Source organism: Lissotriton vulgaris, chromosome 2_1 (genome assembly GCF_964263255.1).
Source record: "Lissotriton vulgaris chromosome 2_1, aLisVul1.2, whole genome shotgun sequence".
Lineage (NCBI taxonomy): Eukaryota > Metazoa > Chordata > Amphibia > Caudata > Salamandridae > Lissotriton > Lissotriton vulgaris.
In genome coordinates this window covers 1729944753-1729966976 of record NC_141687.1, presented here as the reverse complement: position 1 = coordinate 1729966976, position 22224 = coordinate 1729944753, and the positions used below count along the sequence as shown (strand labels likewise).

Genomic DNA, 22224 nt, shown 5'->3' with positions numbered 1-22224 from the left:
TCTTGGTGAGCAGACCGGCTTGTATTTCCTTTTTAGATGTAGTTTATCAAGGTTGCACCCTGTGCATATCTTAATGTATAATGTATTTTAGAGGGGGGAAGGGGTTTGCATCACTTGCTGCTTTGTTAGGCCAAACTCCAAGCCTGTCTGTGCTTGTGAGGCGCTTTGAGGTGGTCTACATAGAAGACAGTGTTCTTTGCATTGATTAGTGTTAAAGAATATCCCAAACATGTGTCTGTTCCTTAAATTATACCATTGTGGGGATACGTTTTGCTTTGTTAACTTTTAATACTGGGGTTCAAGATGTGTTGCTTGAAAAAAGGTATAGGGAGGAGATCTTGGGTTTTATTGAGTTGACATGTTGAGTAGGTATGGGCGGAAAATCCGTTCCGCTCGCGGATTTTGCGGATTTTCGGGAAATCCGCAATCCGCGAATCTCCCGCAAAATCCGCAAATCCGCGAGCAGCGGATTTTGCTCGCACTGCTCGCACTGTTCGCGTGAGTTCGCGGCTTCCCAGTACAACTTCGCGCCCCGCGAATAAGTGCTAAATTGCAGAAATACGATCTTAGCAAAACTGAAACTACTTGCCAGGTTCAAAAGTTCAGGCTCATCATTAGTAGCCATTTCCTGTAGTGCTTCCTGAGGGGCCCCTCCAGAGTTCAGTTGCCAGTTGCAACTATTATGTGACCCTGCTCTGAACCTCAGAATAGTTACACATATGCCACAAAGGTCCTGAATTACAGCTAAGGGAGACAAGCAGGAGCCAGGCTGGAAGTTAAAATCCATTAATCAGCCCCTAATTCATTATTGTCAGTTGGGGCAGGGCAGGTGTTGTAACTAATTTTGCAACAATGAAAGCACTTAGCAAGTGCAAAAGATCACTAATCAGGGCGCACTAAGGAAGCAGGTGCCAGCTAAAAAAATATTCTGTGACACATTAATCAGCCCCAAATTAATTCAGGTCACTTGAGGCAGGGAAGGTGTGCTTTGCTTTGCCGAAAATAATGTGCACTGGACAACCAGAGGGTGTGGTGATGAAACAGAGGGTGGCATGGGTGGGCCAGAGGGTGGCATGAGTAGTCAGAGAGTGGCAGTGGTGACAGAGAGTGGCAGTGATGAAGAAGAGTGTCCCAAACAGGCTGGACACGTAGAAACAACAAGTTCGCAAACTTGCGACCCGACAGGTAAGTTCGCAAATTGCGAAATTGTAAAAACCCTCGCGAACTGGCAGAAACACGGGCGAACACAAAAAAAAAAAATCCGCAAATTCGCGGGAATTCGCGGATTTTGCGGATTGCGAGTTCGCAAATCCGCAAAATTCGCGAACGCGAGATCCGCAAAATTCGCCCATGCTTAATGTTGAGAATGACCTCCCCAATCATCTATCAATGCTGCCAGAAAGTTAGATTTATTGTTTTCATCAGGTGCTCGTCTCGCAGTTACCAAGAGTCAGTGAACAACATCTATATGGCTTGTAAAAAAGTATAGCAGATGTGCCATCTGACTTGTTTTATTTTCAGAGTACATTTTTGTTCACTTGGTCAAATGGTTTGGTACAATTGATGAAACAGATGTTAAAAGGTTACTTTTTTATGAATAGCTTTTTCTTTTACCATCCGTATTACTACCATATTATCTGGGGTGCTGACCACTGCTTTGAATCCTGTTTGAATGAAGGAAATTTGATTTTCTTTTCAGGCCTTAGAATGTGGTTCAACAAGTAACAAGCAAGCAAAGTATTTGAACTCGACATCCAGCAATGCTATTAGCCTGTAGCTTTTAGGGCTGGCATAGGAGCCTTCTTTGTACATAGGTTGGTGTGTTGGGCAACGTCGCAGTGGAGATATATTTTGTGTGTTTAGACAGTACTTGAATAAGTTGTAGAAAAGTTCTGACCAATGCCCACGGTCCTGCTTGAATATTGAGTCTGGCAGTCAGTTTGGACCAGGGGCTTCATTGCCACTGCTTTCCAGATGCAATCCTTTATCCATTTTCAAAGATATTCTAAGGGCAGAAATGGGGCATCTTCTTTTCTTGGGCTTTTAATTTGATCAACTGCATGTTCGTCATATAATGTCCTTAAGTCATATATCCCTGCATCTTGAGGTACATTATTAGCCAAACCTTTTTTGATTTTTACTGGTACAAGCAATGAAGAGGTCTGCCCATCCCTGATCTTCTTGCGATCTTTTATTGCAGAGCTGATTGTTCTAGGCCGTCTGGATAGCACAATCTTCAAAAACACTGCATTTCCTATTTCTCTGTCCGCCTCTGCGTCCATAAATATTGTGTGTACCATCTGTTCTGAAATTCAAATTTGATATTAGCGGAGTGAAAGGCCTTGGCCAATGAAGGTGATTGTTAACTGGGATTGAAGTAATGTCCAGGTGGAAATTTGATTTTTTTACTGCCATATTGTAATATTTGTAGTAGTTTTCCATTGATTATAATTTATTATGTCTCCCCTTAATGTCCAAGGGATATCTCTGTATCTACATCTTCCCAAGATCCCAAGATGGTATTTTCAATTTTGATGATAATTTCTTTCTTCTTACTGTACTGTATATATCTATTATTATCATGGAGCCGGTCTTTTTGTCCAAAGTCACAGTTTTCCATCTTTATTGCCAACTTATTGGAAATATTCAGGTTTACATTTAGTGTTTCAAAGGTCTTCATAGTTATGAGGTACATGCAAAATCTATCCGTAAAGTGTAATTTTTCTTGTTTTTATTAAGGGGTGAAATATTTGATGTAGGCCTCTATTGGAAATTCAATCCCATTCTACGCTTACTGAATGCATAGAAACTCATTTGCGTTCAAGTAACAGTCTATTGATGGGACAAGTGCATTTTCTTTATTCCAGCTGCATTTCATAAAACAATGGATGTAGTTGTGTTAGTGCGAGCTGGAGCAATTATTTCTGAGCCATTAGCAGGTCATTTTCTCATTGTGGAGAGCAGCTGGAATCCAGCCCTCATCTTCTATTTCCAATTGATCATCATTTCCCATTTCACAATGATGACCTTGTGATTTGTTCTATATTATGAAGCTAGGAAGAGAGTTACTTTTTTTTAGGTCTTGGCTAGAGAGCACAAGTGCTGTCTCTACAAGACATGCTGTTTACACACTGTGAGCTAACAGCTCGCCCACAGCATTTTATTGATTTACTGCAGTTGTGCTCTCATTTCCATCATTAGTTTGTGAAGGCATGCCTACACCATATCCTATCTTTGTGCGTGGCCTGTCCTGGAGCATTGACCAAATACTTGTGTCCATCCGTTGCTCCTTTTTTTAGAGTTACTTTTCTTTTTGTGTTCCAGCACTCCACATGAGTGCTTGTGTTTTCTCCTCTGCCCCAGTCTGTTTCATTTGTGTTTGCAGTATTCCACATGAGGGTTTAAGTTTTCGTCTTTGCTGCAGTCTGTTTCTTCTCCACCACACCCTCTCACTTACTGTTTCATAAACTCCCCAACCCACTCCCTTTCAATACCCACTACCCGAGACCCTATTGCCCTCATTCATGTTGAGCCTGTGAAACTAGAACCAGCTTCTAGTAGAAGAGCAGTGTGTTTGTTCCTGCAACCCTCTTGCCATCGAGCTTTATTATTTTCGTTTTATTATTTATTTTCCTTGAGGCACCTTTGGTGTGTTTTGCAAGCATTCCCTCCCAGACAGGGAGAGGAGTAGGGGTTGTACTGGTAGTAGGGTGGGTACAGCAGTAGCTACCAAATTGCTTTCAAGTTTGTGTCCTTATTGGATCTGTTATTGCTAGCTCCCCTTACCCCCCGTAGCTGGCCTCTTCTTTCGCTGTGAACGAAAACAAATGGTCCCGAGGGCACTTAAAATGTATTGGTCACTTCTTGGAATGTCTTCTTTTGCAAAAATATGATCTTCAGTGTGCCCTTGTGTACCAACCCCCCAACCAACCTCTCAGCATTAGATCAAAATCCTGTGATTCTGGGCACATCCCTTAATCTCCCTATGACTATAAACAATGCTTTGGAGCTTGTGTAATGTAACTAGTGCTAATGTAAAGCGCTTGTCCTTCAGTCGAGTTTTCTGTATTTACAAACAACTGAAAATGAACTAACAGGTAGGAAAAGCCTTAACATAAGTAAAGACAAATAGATACCTATTTCCTGGCTGAGTTTTACTAAATGAAACCAGAAAATCTGGAAAAAAAAGCAGCTTCCACAATTAAAATGTGAGCCAAATATTTTCTTTTTCAGGAACTTTGGGGCATATTATCAAGAACAGGCGATAAAATTATCGTTGCTTTATCGGCAGGAAACTGCCGCTAAAGCGGCGATAATGGGCTTGATAATAAGCCCTTGAGAATTCCCATAGCAGCACAGGTTAGCACCAGAACCTGGGTTGCTTTGGGAATTCACAAGGACATATTATCAAGCCCATTATCACCGTTGTAGCAGCAGTTTCCTGCCGATAAAGCTGTGATAATTTTATTGCCTGTTCTTGATAATATGGCCCTTTATTTTCTTCATTATGGTGCCTTTAAGTGTTTTAAAATATGTGAGCTACATGTAGGTTACAACACAAGCACCGTGGAGGGAGGGAAACTCTAAGACTGGCACATATCAGTGTAAAGTAAAAAAAAAATGATTGTGTCAATTAATAAAAGTTGTTACAAAGAGTTTCCTTTGAAATATCCACAAAACTTGCTTACTACAGTAACTATTATTAACTGCTACAAATCTGATGTACTGCATCCGTAAAACAAATCCTGGAAATGCGGATCATAGATAGTAAAAACACTAAAACCAATAGATTAATTGTGAAAAGAAAAGAAAAAAAATGAATGGGTACATACATTTTTTTTTTTTAAAGCAAGGGACTTCCCCTGTGTGGAAACTTCACGAGCCAGGCAAAATCATATAAAATTTCCAGATAGAAGAGCGTTCAAGACTAATCTATTTTGTAACAACATTTTCAATAGAAATACAGAGTACACAGGTCATGTCATTATGTGCCAATCAGAGTCTGGGAATATCCAGAGAGCAGTCTTGAAGTTCTAAAGTGCCATGTGCAATACTTAAACGTTCTTTCACTTTGTTTGCAAATTTGGCAAACCTAGCCAGTTCCATCGGGATTTCCAGGCTGAACAAAAGTTTCATAGCATCAGTGCAATTACGTGTCCCATGTTTTAAAAACAATGGCCTCAGTAAAGTGTGACGTGCATGTATCAAGAAATGGCATATGCTGAGGTTCCGTGAATTCTGAACTCGTTTCATAAATGTCATGGTTTCGTTACGAATTTGATAGTAGCGAACCGACTACAGCAAGTATGAGTGATTTCGTCATATTAGACCGATGGAATCACTGTGTATTTAGGGATTTTGTTCCGAACCCTGGGTTCCATTTTGTGTATGGCAGCCATTTTGTGGTTGCCCTCACATAGGCCGATGACTACGGCCGAACGAGTCTTTAGTACACGTACACCTTAGCTGACTTCTAGATGACCTGAGTGAACTGACCCTGTTGCCTGAAGCTGACCTTGCTAAGCCAGTTCCTTGCCCAGTAGCGGATCGAGATTAAGGATCAATGCACAGGACATTGTTGAGTTTATTACACACACACACACCCCTTATCCTGCTTGTTATCTGTTTCTGTTCCTTCTTTTATGGTCTATTTATGATATGGGTTGTGGTCTTTTATTATGGGTTTGTCCGGCTTGTGCAAGAAGGAATGTTGGGCTTTACCGTGTAATTAATGATGGGCCGGACAACTGAAAAGTGGGATTGTCGTCATGCTCTACCTTTTGCAATGTTACCTGTGATTGGACAAATTGTAAATAGTGGGTGTTTGTCTAGAATGTGATTTTTGGCATAAAAAAAGATAACTTGCCTTACGGATTTGAGCAGTCTCCTACGAATCTACCCGTGTTGTACTTCATGGACTTCTGTTTCTGGTTGCAGCCAATAAATTCGATCTTTGACGCCACCGAGAAGTATCCTGTGTCTCTGTATTCTAAGACAGGTGAACCCGAAGACTTAGGGCGTGCCCCTGGCGCCGCTGGGTTCTAAAACCCGGTTCTCCAAAGTAGACCAAATGAACCAAAGATTCCTCATACTGGTGACATAATCTGCAAGTGGTGATTGTCAGTGACAAGGATTGCTTTAGCGAAGGACTGGGCTGGTGGATGAAAACAGCAGGCATGGAGGCTTACAAAAGAAATGCTGTTTTTCCCCCTATAAATTACAATGGCTTCTTGAAACTGTAGTATTAATGTGCACAGCATTTAAACTTCTTGCAACCCTATTTTATCAGAGTTTCTAAATTGTCACTGCATTGTCATGTCTGCTACATTTTTACTTCCTGTAAGTGCTGCACATATCCAAGCATGAAAATCATATGTTCCATATGGTAAACAAAGACACTTTTTTGAATTTTGAAAACATTTTTTATATTTTAAACTGCAGTTGGATGGGCGTGGATGGACAAAAGAAGTCCAAAGATCACAGAATGGATGTAATGAAGTTTCTTTATTTCATGTTCAATGTCCAGAAAACCCTTTAGTTTCCAACCAACGCATTTCATTCTCCATCAGAGAACTTCATCAGGGCTTATTATTAGTAAGGCACTGTTGTGTACGAAGCTTAAAATAATCAATAAGTTTTTGCTGGTTCACAAGTGCATATAGTCGGTCCTGGATGGAAAATCTTGATCCTTTGATAGATGCTGGAATATAACAGTTGAACTCCGAAAGTAAGAATATGCCCGTCACAATAATAATGTCACTCTTGTCCGTATTGCGTTCAGCGTGCGGACATAAATATTTATCCTCCACACGCTGATGTTTAGGTACAGAGGCTAGTTTTGTTGCAGGCCTCGGATTGGAAAGAGTTTGGAGATGTTCTGTGGCCCTTCTTCATTTAGCAGAATTGTCGGATAATGTTCCTTTAATGTCTGAGATATTCTAAGTGCATCCCTGTTTAGGATAGCTTTGTTGCATAAGGGGTAGAACTTTCCTATAGGGCAATCAGACATGTGGGTTGGACTGACACATCATAGTGTGAACAGAGTGTGAAAAGTTTTTTTTTAGCAATGTGTGAGCTGGTTTTATGGCCAAGTGGGCTGATTTTTACTGTTGATTTCCGTGATATATTGACCACAAGCATTTTCCGCAGGAAACACCAATGCATGAAGTCTCTCATACCTTGCAAAATACCCAGACAGCGGCTCTTTACAAGTTAAAAACTGGCCCAATGTGCAAATGTGGGCCCCTTTTTTTTTTAGCTATATCTTTCACTAATGGGGGCCACTTTTATTTTGATGCCCGGGCCTATTTTCTGTCCCAGTCCAAACCTGGTTAGCTATAGAATATTATTTGGGGTTTTAGCAGTATTCAGAAGAAGCTCAGTTGTTTCCGTTGTTAATTTTTTATTTGGGTGCACACTTTTTACTTGCTGAACCCCTATGGGCTACAGTGTTGTTGTATTTTTTTGTTCTTTTCGCACAGTTGAAAGGATTAATACATTTTTACGTTTTCTAGTGGTGGTTTTTGCTCCTGTTTAATAACAGAGCAAGATTCCCAGTGCCTTTGGTTGTTAAGGTTGATTCTGCAGTGTGTCTAATGGCTATTACTTCCTCAACCAATGAGTTTAATATAACTTGGAAGACATTATTTTATCTGGGATGGGGGCTGTTGGACTTGGCCCTTTTGACAGGATCACCCTGAAACTTTTTGCATTCCCCTAGCCTGTTTCTGTAACCTGGTGTTGGTGATTTTAGGCCTATGCGCACTTTTTCACTGTGGTCCAGTGTAAAGTGCGTGCGCTCTCTGTGTATGTGTGGTGAGATGGGCCTGCCCTCCCATAGGAATGCATGGGGGATATTTGTGTCACTGGTAGTTCCTGGTGTGAGAGGATTGCAGGGGCGAGTTTGGTATGTTTAAACTTGTGAGAATAATTGCTGCGCAATGGTGTGCGCATATTTATTGTGACTTGTGGAGAAGTGCCACTTTTAGAAGTTAGCATTTCTGTGTGCAGTGTGATGTGAATTGCCTGTCTGGCTTGTGAGTGACAGGATGCTTGTTTCCGGTCCAGGAAACACATGGCTTGGCAGTTCGGGCTGGACTGTTCCCATGAAGCACAGGGTCAGACGGATTTGCATATGTCTATGTCTGAACTGGGGTGGTGGAGTGAGCTAAAGAATGATGATGGATTAAACCCACATCAGTTGACTGGGGGTGTGTGTTTGATTTGCTCAAATGCTCCGTCCATCATCCCCCTTTGGTATTGCTTTGTTCGCCCTAAGTTGGCAGGGTATGCCCAGTCGTGGGTCCCTTGCTCACTCTGCCACTGGATTCAAGATAGCCTGGCTGATGAGGGTTATGAATCTGAAACCGTGCCAGGATGCTTGTTTCCGGTCCAAGGGAGATATGGCTTGGCAGTTCGGGCTGGACTGTTTCCATGAGGCACAGGGTCAAAGTGATTTGCATATAGCCATGTCTGAACTGGGGTGGCAGAGTGGGCTAAAGAACGGTGATGGATTAAACCCAGATCATTTGACTGGGGGTGAGTGTTTGATTTGCTCAAACGCTCCGTCCATTATCCCCCTTTGGCATCACTGGAAATATGCGGCAGTTAAGGCCATACTATGCAGCAAGGTTGACTCTATTGTGCGCATGAAAAGGCAAACTATGCAGCGTTATGCAGCACATTCTTTAATTGTAATACTTTGTTATATTGCCATTTTATTTCCCTCTTGTTACCACTGCCTGGTCATTTGTTGCACCTCTATAGTACAAATGTAACACTCAAATATAGCAATAAGCAACAGAAAGGTGGCCAGTCAAGATTTGCATGGGGCCTCCAACTTCATGGCAACACACGTTTCTGCGCTTTTAGAAACTTTTGAACCCTTTGAGCTAGAAACAGCGTTTTTGATTCCTAAAATAGATTATGAAGCAGATGATGGATTTTGTGGCAAATGCAGCATATCTATAATTATGCGAAAAGGCAGTAGCAACATATTGCATAATTCCAATGGCCCTGGTTCTAGCTACTCTTGAGCTGCAATTAATTAGATACCATCAGCTGGTTATCGCACTTTAAAGAAGCGAAACATCTGTGGTTAACACAGCTTGATCTTCAAATATCTTGATGTGATTATGATGAATCATAGAAACAGTGCATTTAATTTATGCCACATTATGTTATTTGTTTTATTGGAGCTGCACGTCATGATAGGAAAAATGCGATCTGATTGGCAAGTGGAGTCTCCTTGCTTCATCCCATATCAGCTGCACACCACAAGGTAAACCTTTTCAAACAGTAAAAGTAATAAAGTTCAAATGACTGTATGTATTTGTGTATTTATTTTATATTTAAATAGGAAGAATCTAGAGAGGTCATGCCAGGAACAGTAAAATCATACGTTTTCTTTTCCTCATTCCATTTAATTTAAGCGAATGTAATTTGTTTGTTTTTTATGGATATGAAGTGTGTATTACCCGTTATCATGACCAGATCCCTAGAGACATGCAAACAACTGATGGTTATCAGAGTATGGCTGCTATCTCACACTTACACTTAATAAGGTGCAGCATTACGTAAATCTTACAATGCAAAAGTGATAGTGATAAAATCAGTCTGAGCCGCCAAAATCAAATCAACTTGATTATTCTGATTTTGTTCTGTATTGGCGATCACCTGAATTTTATCTTTGGCACCCATGATGTTCCTAAAATAATGTATCAGGACTATAATAGTCATTTCTCTAAAACAACCAGTAGGCTGAGCATCACTCCAAGTGACATTTCCCTATTATCAGCTTCTCTCATTAGTTGCTCTTTGATCTGCTGCAAAGGCTTGTTTCTTGCACCTAATGTAAAATGCCAATTTCCAAGGATGACAGTGTGCTCCAGTTGTTTAGATAATGCCGTTGCACATCACCTTATTTTTTTATCATAAAGACCCAGAGGTGGCTGCACCAATTTTTGGGTGGTGGGCAACGTGAGTGCAGAGGGATGGGAGAGGGGGGTGAGGAGGCCGCTTCAGGGCTCTTTTTCCGACGCAGCACGCAGGTCACTCTGCAAAGGCTCTCATGGTGCAATCACAATCCTGCTTTCATGCTGGTAATACCAGCATGAGAGCAGCACTGTGATTGGCCTGAGCGGGCTGACTTGACGCTCACTCTGGGGCGTAACACAGCCCCCGCGTTGCGGGGGGCCCCCAAACTCCAGGGGCCCCGCCCCCGCTGCACAAAGTGCAGTCATTGACAGACAGCAGGGCCCATGGAATGTAGTTTAAAATAAGTTATTTTCCAGTCTGCATCGTGCGCGGGGCACGCAGCTTAGTGGTCTTCCGCTAGGGAGGGGCTGGGCTGGGCTGGGCGTGACTTTACTTTAAAATTATGTGCGTCACAGCCCTCCTTCTAATTGCGTGGGTGTGACGTTTCATTCAGGACTGAATTCTGAGGAGGCAAAAGGGCCTAGCGCCGCAGTAAACAAACCCTCGTGAGAGCAGGTTATGTAAATCATACATTTAAAGTACAGGCATGCACCGGAGTCAACCGAGTCTCAGACTTCAGTTAGATGGAATCATCGCACCGACCTTACTTGATAAATTAATAATTGCCCCATGCGGATTTTTTAGGGTACACAGTCAGTCATTGCCGAGTATAGGGGCCCGCGAGAGGGTAGCCGGGGGCGAAGTGACTCCCTAGCACAGCAGGTAAAGACTCAGTGGGCCCCCTCCTGTCCCCTGTTCATTTTCAAGTGCCATTTAAACCCGGTGTGACTTTGCCCCTGATGCTGAGGTCTTGCTGGGACCAGGGTTCAATTCCCGACGCGGCAGGGTCTTGGGTTCAATGTCCACGGACTCGATAATTCTCGCCTCGGTGCCTACTCTAATCATGGGTCCGCACTCTGCAACTCTGGGTAATAGCTTGCTTAATCTCCACAACTGCCCTAAAGCGCTGGGATGCCTGGTTTCACCTTGGGGGTGCCCAGTAGGGAGCATCTCACAGGGAACGCCAGGACAGGTTCCACAGCGGTATACAGCGCCAAGATGCCTGTCAGGTGATAGTGCTTTACAAGTATACATACATTAACATTCACATTCGCCAATTACTTACAAGATAATTGTTCTTTAAACAGAGCATTCTTTAACCACCCTTTAACGATATTATCAGCTGTACAGTTACCACTTTCCATGTAGATGTGAGCTTCTGATTTTTAATATCGGTTTTAAATATAGCATGGCAGATCTTTTTTGTTTGCTTTGTTTTGTAATGTATAGCGCAAACTAGACCCGAGCCGGGTGTCAGACCACTTTACAGTACTACTTACAAGTTACATACTATAAAAGTAGGAGATTACTGTGAAGAAAATGTGAGGGCGAAAGCAAGTATACCAGAACGGTTCTGACGCGTAACAGAGGATGAACATTAGAGACAAACTAGGTCAAATTGCAGTGTGCCCTCACATTATCATGTTTTAATAAAATGTACATATTGGGATGCAGTGCTTTGTTCAAAGGATGTTTCTGTATCCGGAATTTTGTTGTTCCTTGAAAGTCTTGTACGAGCAGTTTGTTCAAATTCCTCTGGGGATAAACTTTTTTGGGCCTGCTTCCTGAGGAGAGATTGTGTTTTGTTTATTAGGCCTTAGCGGTTGTGACAGAAGGGAGTTTATTGTTTCTTTATGACCTGCATCCACAAGAGGAGGGGTGAGTTTTTTGGGCCAGGTTTATCGGGGTGCCACGATGTGAGTAATACACGCAAATTAGATGTTTCTAGTGGTGATAGGCACTAGTCGAAATACATGATAAATGTGTAGAATGATTGTACCGTCTTGTTCCTGGGATAAGTTGTGCAGCAGAGTGTATGACTGCCAGGTGAGTTTTGTGAATTTTGATGAGCGCATTTCCATAGTCTAGTCAAGATGTATAAAGGTATGCGCCTTAAATTTAAGATTGAATGATTTTTGGACGCCAGAGTCTGAATTGCGAGCTCTTTCTTATACTGTTTATGATGGCAGGTGTTCAAAGATTCAGTTGTTTGTCTGGGGTGATCCCCAGGGATATTAAGCTAATTAATGGGATATAAGCTGGACAGCCCAGCCAAGTGCCACACATTGAGGGTTAGGCTAGCATATTTTAATGCCTATTTCCGCATTGCAGCACTGGCATTAAATACCAGGCATTAGTGCCCTTAGGAGCAGCCGCGGCCCGTGGAGGGAGTTGCGGTGGGGCAGGCAGGCGGGGCGGGTGAGGGACAGGGTGGGGGGTGACAAAGACCGGAATATGGATGATTACAGGTAAGTAAACAATTACATTCATAAAACGAATTTCGTTGCGTGCTCTGCATCGCAAAATGCAATGCAGGTTGTGCTACGAAATTCTTTTTATTAATTTAATTGTTTACTTACCTGTAATCATCCATATTCCGGTGTTTATCACCCCCCACCCTACCATTCCCCACACCCCACCGCAACTCCCTCCACGGGCCGCGGCCAACACTGAATAGCTCTGCTAAATGAGGCGCTGGCAGCCAGAGCATAAGCTGGGCCCAGGCTTGAAGAGGTGACTGTGGTTGTCATTGCACACAGTAATTTCTGCCTGTGCCTGGCCCCCACATCAGGTTGACCCTCTTTGCTGGAGTTATACTGCACAGTGCATTGTTGCTTAAACATAGTATTTTCTTCCTGTGGTTCCCAGACAAAGTGGTCCAGAAGCTGTCTCAGTTAAACTGGAACCTGAGCTGCTGGATGACACAAAACAGACCTGTGTAAAAGTCTCGAGGCTCGCGGCATCAGTCCTATGCCTGGTTAAATGAGCTCTCTTCAGGTGGGCGAGATGCTATACAATAAACCTTTAATGTAGTTTGCATTAGTTGGGAAGCACTCTTTTGTACCTGGACAAGGTTTGCGCTATTTAAAGTAGTGAAAAATAAATGTGTAAAGATTGCAAGTTTCTATTTTAGCAGGTAACATACAGAGCTGATCTCCAGCCCAAAACTAACGTCAGAGGCATAATTTGGCTGCTGCTTGTCAAGTAGACCAATACAGAACTGATCTCCTAGCATTCTGTGACCCAAAGCTAATGTCAGAGGCATCGTTAGGCTGCCAACGGGGGCAGATTTAACATCCGAATGTTGCCCCGTGCAACTTTTACATATAGCTCAAGTCTGTTTTTGTGACGTAAAACACAGATCAGAATAAAGTAGCTCACGAAAAAGACATCTTCAAACCTAGTGAGATAGCCACTCTTAGAAACATGTTATCCCAGGTAGCCCCTTTAAAATATTTTCATGCATACAGCACCCTAGAAGTGGCTCCAAAGAAAGATGAGCATTTCAGAAATAATAATCACTAAACATGGGCGGGTGTGTGTTTTTAGTTGGAGCCTGGGCAGCGCATGCGCTGCTCTGCGAGCCATTCTGTATTGCAGTATGTATTTGAAGCCCAGCCAACTCTCTGCCCATGTTTGTCATTGGCATGTGTCATTGTCCTTCATAAATGCTGGCTTCTGATTCGCTATTTGGCTTGTGAGTCCCTCCTTAGTACTGCCTTGTCATCATTTGTAATTTCCCTTGAGGACTGGCCTTTTTACTTCAGTTGTTACAAAGTACGTCTTCTTTAGTCTGTAAGCACTATTTTCTTTAATTAGTTTCTCTCACTGCAGGAGGGTCTCTCCTGCGTAGTTGTGACCACTGGCTTGTTTATTTAACTCGTAGCAAATGGGGAGCTCTACAGGGGGTATTGGGAGACAGAAGGGGGAACCTCAGCAATGCCTTTAAGCATTTGGAATGCAGTAGGTCTTGCATTTGTGAAAGTTTAAGCTATTGGCATTGTAAATGACAATGCCTTTTATTTATGTTTTAAAGCATTGTCATTTACCATGCCAATAGCTCAAACTTGCGTAAATGCGAGACCTGTTGCATTGCAGATGCTTGTTTAAATAGCAGGCAGGCAACCTGTTTCTAAGCAATCCTATTCTGTAGGTTACGGAGCTGAGTGCATGAAGGTCAGTGATTTGGCAATGATCGCACAATATTAAGTGGAGAGACTACAATTGGAACACAGAGGTTTCCAGATTCTATGTAGGACAGTTTATTCTTGGGGCAAGATCTTCTTTGAATTTCTCATTGCTCAAAAGGGTGTCATTTCTGCTATTTATATGTTTCCCTCATCTTTGTTGCTTGACTTTGCGTGCAAGAAAGTGTCACTCATTGTCGTTGAAATGTCACTCATAATTAGACTGAAATTATGAAAATGTCACACATAGGAATCTGAAACCTTGGCAGCTATGCACACGGCAGTAGGAGGCGCTGCGCTGCCTATCAAATACCAGGGACAGCAAGGTGGGAATCTCCTTATTGATACAATGAATCAGCAAATGTAGCCAGCAAACCTGCGAGAACAGGGCATGCTCGCCAGGGCACGCTGCCAGCCACATCAGCATCTATAGTTTAGCATAGTAATTATGCAGGCAGGCTAACGGCTTTGACAGCAGAGGCGCTTTGCCTGTAATGCGTGACAAAGCATTTCAGTGCGGGGATGCAGATCACCACACTGAAATGCGTTAGTCACATGCCTGATGCGTGGTACTTGGCAGGACTGTGGAATTGTCATGCGCAGTGTAAGATACACGTGAGGTGTTTGGGGCACTGAGACTGTGAGGCCACAATTAAATTTGCTAGCCACGGTATTCTGCCGCCCACATGTGCATGCTGCCACCGAACCTGCAGGTGACTATCAAGTACGTGGTTGCATATTGTCTTCTTTGTAGCACTTCACCCGGGCGACTTTTTGTGTAGTAATTAAACAGATTATTACACTGATCCCCCCTTCGACGTGTGTGTCCCTATTGTGTGCAGGGAACTGAGCTGGATCCATTGACAGCATTACAGCTTGCCCCTGACTGTCCTCCTTCCGGACCTCCCCTCTTTTCCCTCCCCGCCTTTTGTACTCTCTGTGTCAGCAAAAAATCAGGCCTTCGGACTGTCGCGTCAAGATAAAAAGTATCCCCAGGACCGAAACCAAATCACTTTCACTCCCTCACAGACGCCTTTCACCGGCACCTGAATACGCATTGTGGCCTAATCTGACGCATCTACACTTCTGAGCCGCCCCTTGTGCCCTTCTCCCTGCCATTCCCCAGTGGATGTAACAGGCCCTGTCGAAGAGAAGAGCACACAAGCACCCACCTGGATGCTCTTTTGCGACAGAGGCAATTCACTCTTACACTTGGTTTGTAGTGTGGTTTAAACTTTATTCAACGCCTCGCCACAGGTTGGTTGTAAGCACTAATGTTCTCCTCAGTCTCTCTTCATTTTTCTGCTGTGGGGGCAGCTTCAATTCAGGTCCCCGGAGCGGTCCTGCTGCATGTGCTGTGAGACTCGAGCCATAACACTGTTACCTTACCGCACAATGTTAGGAATGTATTGCGAGCCTGCATGCACCATGAAAGGGCATTGGATTGATTGATGTTTCTTTGAAATATGTCCAGTGACTCCGGTCCTGCAAGGGCGGGACAGGGTGGGGCGGGATTCCTAAGGCGGTTGTGATGACCCACTGCTTTTCTTTCTTTTTTTATTTTAACTCGGTGGATATAGTGCATTTGAGGATGTTAGCAGTTTTTGACCTGCAAAAAATCGTTTGTTAATTATTCACATTGTGATTTCCAAAAAGGTATGACATTTACTCCAAGATAAGGATCAGTCTAAGGAACAGTAAGGTGGTGAAGTACTTAAAAGAATGCTTATTATTATCTTACTTCAATAGCCAATATGAGAGGCATGATTTAAGCCTAACACAATGAAATAGCAGGGAGTTCCAAAATTCCAATACAATGAAGATCGAAAATAAAAATACTCACATTTTAATAGCTATTAAGTTTTCATATTTTGTACAAACAAAGACACAAAAGTGGTATTTTATTTTATAGGTGCTGTTGAAGCTGTGCATCTCACAAGTTAGGAACTTAATTGCGTATTACCCAAAATGCACTGAGTTGCAGAATGGAAGCCCTACTTATATTTGACAGATCATCAGTTACTTACAGTTGTATAATTATGCAAATGCTTCCATGGTCAACCTGTAGGCCAAGCTCTTCTCTTGGGTGTAAATTGTCACAGTACTGAGTAAGATGTAGGCTGGCTTTAGGGATGTCCAGCTGGTGCCACCACATCAGGCGCCGAACTCAAGGGGGGGGACTGTGTTTTTAAATATCTTATGGTTCTAAAGGCACCTGTTTCAGAGTTTGTGTGTTCAGCAATTATCAGGCAACAATAAAGATGTCAAGATAACTCTGGTGATTAATGTACCTACTGGAGAGATACTGGAGTTTTGTCTTCTGGCACTTTTGACTCATCATTAAATAGTGCATAGGCATCTGCTGCCCATCTTTACTAGTGGAAGGGCCATGCTCCCCCACTTTTTTTTTACAAGAAGATTATCTGTCAGGCTGAGCAAAGGTCAGCCTGACAGATGCTTTTCCTGTTCAGGTCAGCTTGCCAGGAGTTAAACATGTGCTAAATGCCCAGGCTCCAGGCTGCCTGAGCTGAACTTTGCCAGGCTGAGGATGTCACAGCTCCTGTTGGTATAACCTTTTCAGCCTGGCAAATCACCTCAATGCTCTACCCTCATAATGAGGGGGAGCTTCATTGGTAGCCTCAGACCTGGGTGCTTCAGTTTTAAGCCCTGAAGTGCCCAGGGTCAGTTGTCTATCACTGCACTTCGTCACAGAGTAGGGTGCGGTTAGCAACTCTCACTAGCTCCATCGTAATCCATTTGCATGCTGCAAAGCATGTGTACTATGTAGATCATTGAATTGCATTTTATGAAGTTAGCTCCATGGGTTACTGCTTCCTTCGGAGACATCCTTGTGTTACTTGCAGTTTTTGAACTACAATCCTAATATAGCACAGTGAGCTATGCACTATCATCAAATAGCTGAACAAAGCAAACACAAGTATATGATGAATGGAGAGCGAAACGTTTCAGACACTCACCCCAGTCACAGATCTTCTTGATTGAATCCATCATTGTTTTTTAACTCACTTCCCCACCCCAGTTCAGACCCAGCCATATGCAAATCAGTCTGATCCTGTTTTTCATGGGAACATTCTAGGCAGAATTGCCAAGCCAGGTCTTCCCTGGACCAGAAACAAGCATCTTGGGCGCAGTTTCGGGGTAACACCCCTCATCAGCCAGGCTAGCTTGAATCCAGTGGCAAAGTGGGCACAGATCAAGACTGATTTGCACGTGGCTGGGTTCAAAATGGAATGGCAAAGGGAGCAAAAAACAATGGATTTAGGCCCAGATCTCTGTACTGGGGGTGGATGTATAACATTGTTCTGCATTCTGTCCATTAATTGTTCTTTTTGCATTTATCAAATCGCTGAAAGCCTACTGCAACCTATAAGTTAGAAAAGTATGTTGTTTGTTAAGCTAATGTTGCTAAAAAGGAGTTTAGATAGCAAGAAATCTGTTTTAGTAAAGCCATACTTAACACCTGTGTTAAGTTTTAAATCCTGAGTTCCTCCTTCTCCAGGCCAAGCACTCTTAAAATGTACTGCCTACCAGTATGGGTGACATGTGGCTCCTCACCTTGTAGTATTCTTTGTCATATTTAACACTCCCTATACATTGATTTACACACTTGTATGATTAATTGTCGCTGTATGATGTATGTGTGGAGAAATGTTCTCTGATATCCTACAGTGGTATGAGTAGTGCTATAAAACTAATGAAATATCCATTATTGATGGGCTATGGAGATTTGAACTGCTGAGGAGGACCAGACTGGCTTACCCAGCACCAGGTGTTTCAGTGGGATGGCAGGGTAGGAGCCAGCGTCACTGAACGAGGGCAGCAGTTTTGTTGAGGAGGACATGCCGGTCATGTTGCAGCACTGCTATATAAACAATGCAAAAACAAACGGTTTTAAAGTAAGTAATAAGCACCCTTTAAAACCACTTGCTTTTGCATTATTTATAAGCGCTGCAAGTAAAAATGTGGCCGGCAGGTCCCTAGCAACAAAAATGGCCTCCATGGCAGTAAAAAAGTACACCACCCTGTCAGCCCACCGAAATGACCAGTAGCCAATGTGGGAGGGAGGTATTCATTGAATCTGTGGAGAGGGAGGACATTGGGGGGTCGCCAACAAAGATTGTCACACAGAATGCCAACATCACTAAATCCAGCCCTGCATATTATGTACTGGTTATGGATGCCACAAGGTTATATTTTTATCATATGTGAATTTTATTAGGTACAATCAAAGCAGATACCTTCATTTAGGCCCATGTACATGTCTTACTTGGATAGCGATACATTTTTGAGGGTGCCTTTTCACTCAATGTAGAGATTTCTAACCTTGACTTTCCTTCTCTTAGAATGCAGTACATTTTTCAAATGGGGGGAGAAATCCTTCTCCTCTGATCATACTCTAAGGGCGCAGCCCACCAGTCAAACCTATACTCTAGGCTCTTTGTTCTATTATGAATTAATATTTTGCCATCCTCGGTTTCCCTTTTTCTCTCTTTCCTTTATCAGCATGGGGTCGCTAGTCCAAGTGGCTGACTTGTGCTAAATTGAATATAGTGGCTAGGTTTTCTGCAATGCCTTCACAGGTATCACCACTTTGAATTCTGGGAAATGAAATCTCACTTTTCACAATACAGGTGCAAGTTCAGCACTTACACTCGCTAAAAAGGCAAAACTCATAGAAGGTGTCAAGCATTACACAGGCAGCAGGGGCGGCCTTAGACATGTGCAAGCTGTGCACCTGTACAGGGCCACCGAACCCCAGGGGCCACAACATCAATATATATCCTTAATATATTAATCCTCTGAGGATGGATACATATTTGTGTGCAAACCCTGTCAGGGATTTGGTGGCCTCTGGCTCTATTCCACTTCCAAACACCCTGAACCCCCCTCTTCACTGGCCTCCGCGCTCCGCCTTGCCCAGACCTCCTCTTCCGCGGCCCCCTACCTACGCTCCCTGCCCAGGGCCACCCTGAACCTAGAGCCGCCCCTGCAGACAGCTAAGTTTAGATTTATACATTTTTGTGCAACTATTTGTCAATATTACTGAGTGTGCCCTCTGCGTACACTGAAAAAGATAAAAAGCCCCCCTTTCAAAGAGGAACAGCTGATGAAGAGTTGCCCACAGTGGCATAACAAAAGCTCCCGTGATGCGCGGGGGACCAGCTTGAGAGGCCCCCTCTGGACCTGGCAGGTACCTGACCTGAGAGATCCGGACTGGGTCTAGAGCGTAGGGGGCCCCCTGCATGTACTTTGCAGGGGGGCCCCCTCAAGTTTCATTACGCCACTGCTCTGATCCAGGGAGCCCACAGCTTTTCTACAGCCCGGCTCTACAACACAGCTAGGTTGGAGAAACAAACAGACATGTGCACTTTCAAGTGCCCAAAAACTACTCCCTGACTGTGATGCAGGATGGTTCTGCCCTAACCTCTTGTGGGAGTAATGAAATAAAATGGTAATAAAGAGGTTTTATTTACATAACATTTTTTCATTTTTCAGTGGGGCTACACTTCTCCGCCACAACAGAGGAGCCATCCCAGTACAGAGCAGTGCACTAGCTTTCAATGTGTTTGTACAAGATATTTTTGGAAGATGTGAGTAAAATGCGAGCGCACATCCGTAGGTCATGCTGATGTTTTTCACTACAACAAGAGTTTGTTCATTTTCCAAAACGTTTGTGAGCTTGTTCTATGTTCTTAAATTTACACTGCTCTGCAAGCATTTCTCATTGATGTACAAACTCAGTTTATAGATTGGCACTGGGAGATCAACTGTGGTGTCTTTTTTTTCCTGTAGAGAAGGCAAATGTTTTGTTCATTAAAAAAAATAGTGCGTGTATATTTGACAACAAATATTATTTCATATAGGTTTTAGTTAATTGTTTAATTTTATGGTTTTTGCAGCTCTGTTTGATAGCTGCTCATGAATCCTTTCAATGCCCAAATATGGAGCGATCAGAGAATAAAAAGGTACAGACTTTACAAGCCATCAACATCATACTCCCATTGCTTTTATAATTAGACTATGGAGCCTGTAATTGATTCCGGATTCATATTTTCATAATTTCTTCTCCTAAAATTGATATGGTATTATTCTTGCTTGGATTACTCTGGGCATGCTTTGTCTCTTTCATCGAAGGGCGGAAGCACGTACCCAAAACCACTAAAATGTCTGCTTCTGACATAAACATGGAAGCTGTACTTACACAAATCACATCCAAGTTCTGGCATCTTTTCTGACATTCGAATCCTGTTTTGCCTTCAGGAGCACTGGAACAGTCGAAGTAGAACTTAGGAGCGTTGCAATCTAGGAAGAAATATACATTGCACATGGATTAATTAAATTATGTAATGGCTAAAAGTGTAGAAATTACCTTCATGTACTGTTGTTGGACTTGGCCCTCTTTGCAGGGTCATCCCTAAACTGCTTGCCGTCTGTCTCCAGTTGTCATACTCCATTTTTGTTCGCTTTTAGGACTTTGTGTGCTTTACCAGTGCTAAAGTGATTGTGCTCTCTCTCTTAAATGTGGTAACATTGACATACATTATTGGCACATTCATTTACTTGTAAACCCCTTGTAAGTGGTATTACATGTACCCAGGGACTGTAATTCAAATGCTTCTAGTGGGCCTGCAGCACATAGTGTGCCACCCACTTCAATAGCTCTTTTAAAAATGTCTCAGGAATGCCATTGCAGGGGTTATGTGCTATTTTAAACTGCCATTTTGACCTGGCAAAATAAACTTTTAGTGGTGGCTGCCACCAAGTATCACAGAGGGTGCAGGGGGATGGGATAGGTAAATATAATAAAAACTTGACTTACCTTGCTCCCAGACCGTGGCCTAGTTTCACGTCGTCCTCTTCTGTTCCTGCTTGAAGCAGGAAGCACAAACAGGTCCCCACAGCCAATCACAATGCTGCAATGCAGCATTGTGATTTGTTTGAGCGCTGTGGTTCGGCACTCAGACAAGCAGTGGGAGCATGTGCATGCTCCTCACCCGGCTGTCCATTGCAGCCTGGTGGGGTCCATGCAAAGTGAGCATGTTCGGGCCAAGACGAATGACCAAGCAGTCATTCCTACTTTAGTGCCCACCACTTCTCCCATTACCAGCTGTGACACAATCAAGTTCTACCTCGCAAACCGGAAAAATAAAAGGATCCTTAACTAGTGTTATAATTTTATTTGTATTTTATCCACTGCTTGAAATGCTACCACTGTAAACCTTGTGTCAGGCCTAAACCTTCCTTTTCAACACATATAAGTCACCCACTAATATGCTTCTCTGCTGCAAGAAGGACTACTACTCTGCTGCCCTCCTTGCTGCCAGGGTGAGAAGGACTGGACCTGCATCTTGAACCCAGGACATTCAAAGTGAACCAAGGCCTAGTTTTCTGTACTCCTGATCAGAACCTCAGGGGTTGGAAATGTGACAACCAACTTGAACCCTTGTACCTAGAGTCTGCCTGACATGACCCTGGGAACTAGGCATGAAGGTGCTCTGCCAGTACAGCTGTGGTCTCCATTTGACCAGCAAGAAGCAACATGAAGCGATGCCAGTCTCATGATGGCAGAGTGATGCAAAACTTTGCCGCACTACTGCCAACTTCATCAGAACTGACACTGAGCAAAGCAAAGCCTCACAAATCTGCACACAACAGCTTCATTAGAACCAGCACTGGACGAGGCGGAGCCTTACAAAGCATCACAATGCAGACAGCACACCAATTGCATAAGGTGCTTTGTTCAGCAGGCATAACTTTGTCCCTATATCCGGCCCACGGTCTAGCACAGTCAGCCTGTACTTTTGACTTTGTCCCTGTCTGGTGTGGCCAATAACCACAGTTGGAGCTTTGTACGTCTTAGCACTATTTTTACCAAGGTCTTCAAAATTGTATATCTCTGGTTATACTAATGAAGTTTTTTAAAATTTTGGTCTCAAACAATTCTTTTAATTTTTTTATTAGCCTGGCATTTTTCTTGTTTTCTGTTTTCCCTTAATTACTATTTGAAGTGCTTTCTTTCACACCTGAATGGGCCTGGTCTGCAAAGGACAATGCTGTCTCCACCTCCTGCCAGGAAGCTGCACCAGAGAGGACAGAATTGGTTTTGGCTGGGCAAAGAGTGTCTCTGACTCTGAAAACAAAGGATTTTGTATTATAAAAAGAGTGGCATGACCGCAGGCTTTAAGATCATTTCTGGAAT

General features: G+C 43.1%; 1 protein-coding gene across 1 annotated transcript in view; it reads right to left on the bottom strand.

Moving 5' to 3' along the window:
• The window catches only part of LOC147733202 (mucin-2-like), a 1332790-nt gene that overhangs the window by 530896 nt on the left and 779670 nt on the right, over nt 1-22224 (bottom strand). The window contains exon 18 of the mRNA XM_086957736.1: nt 20227-20327. Within this exon, the coding sequence (XP_086813862.1) occupies nt 20227-20327 (101 nt within the window). The remainder of the gene's footprint in view (nt 1-20226; nt 20328-22224) is intronic.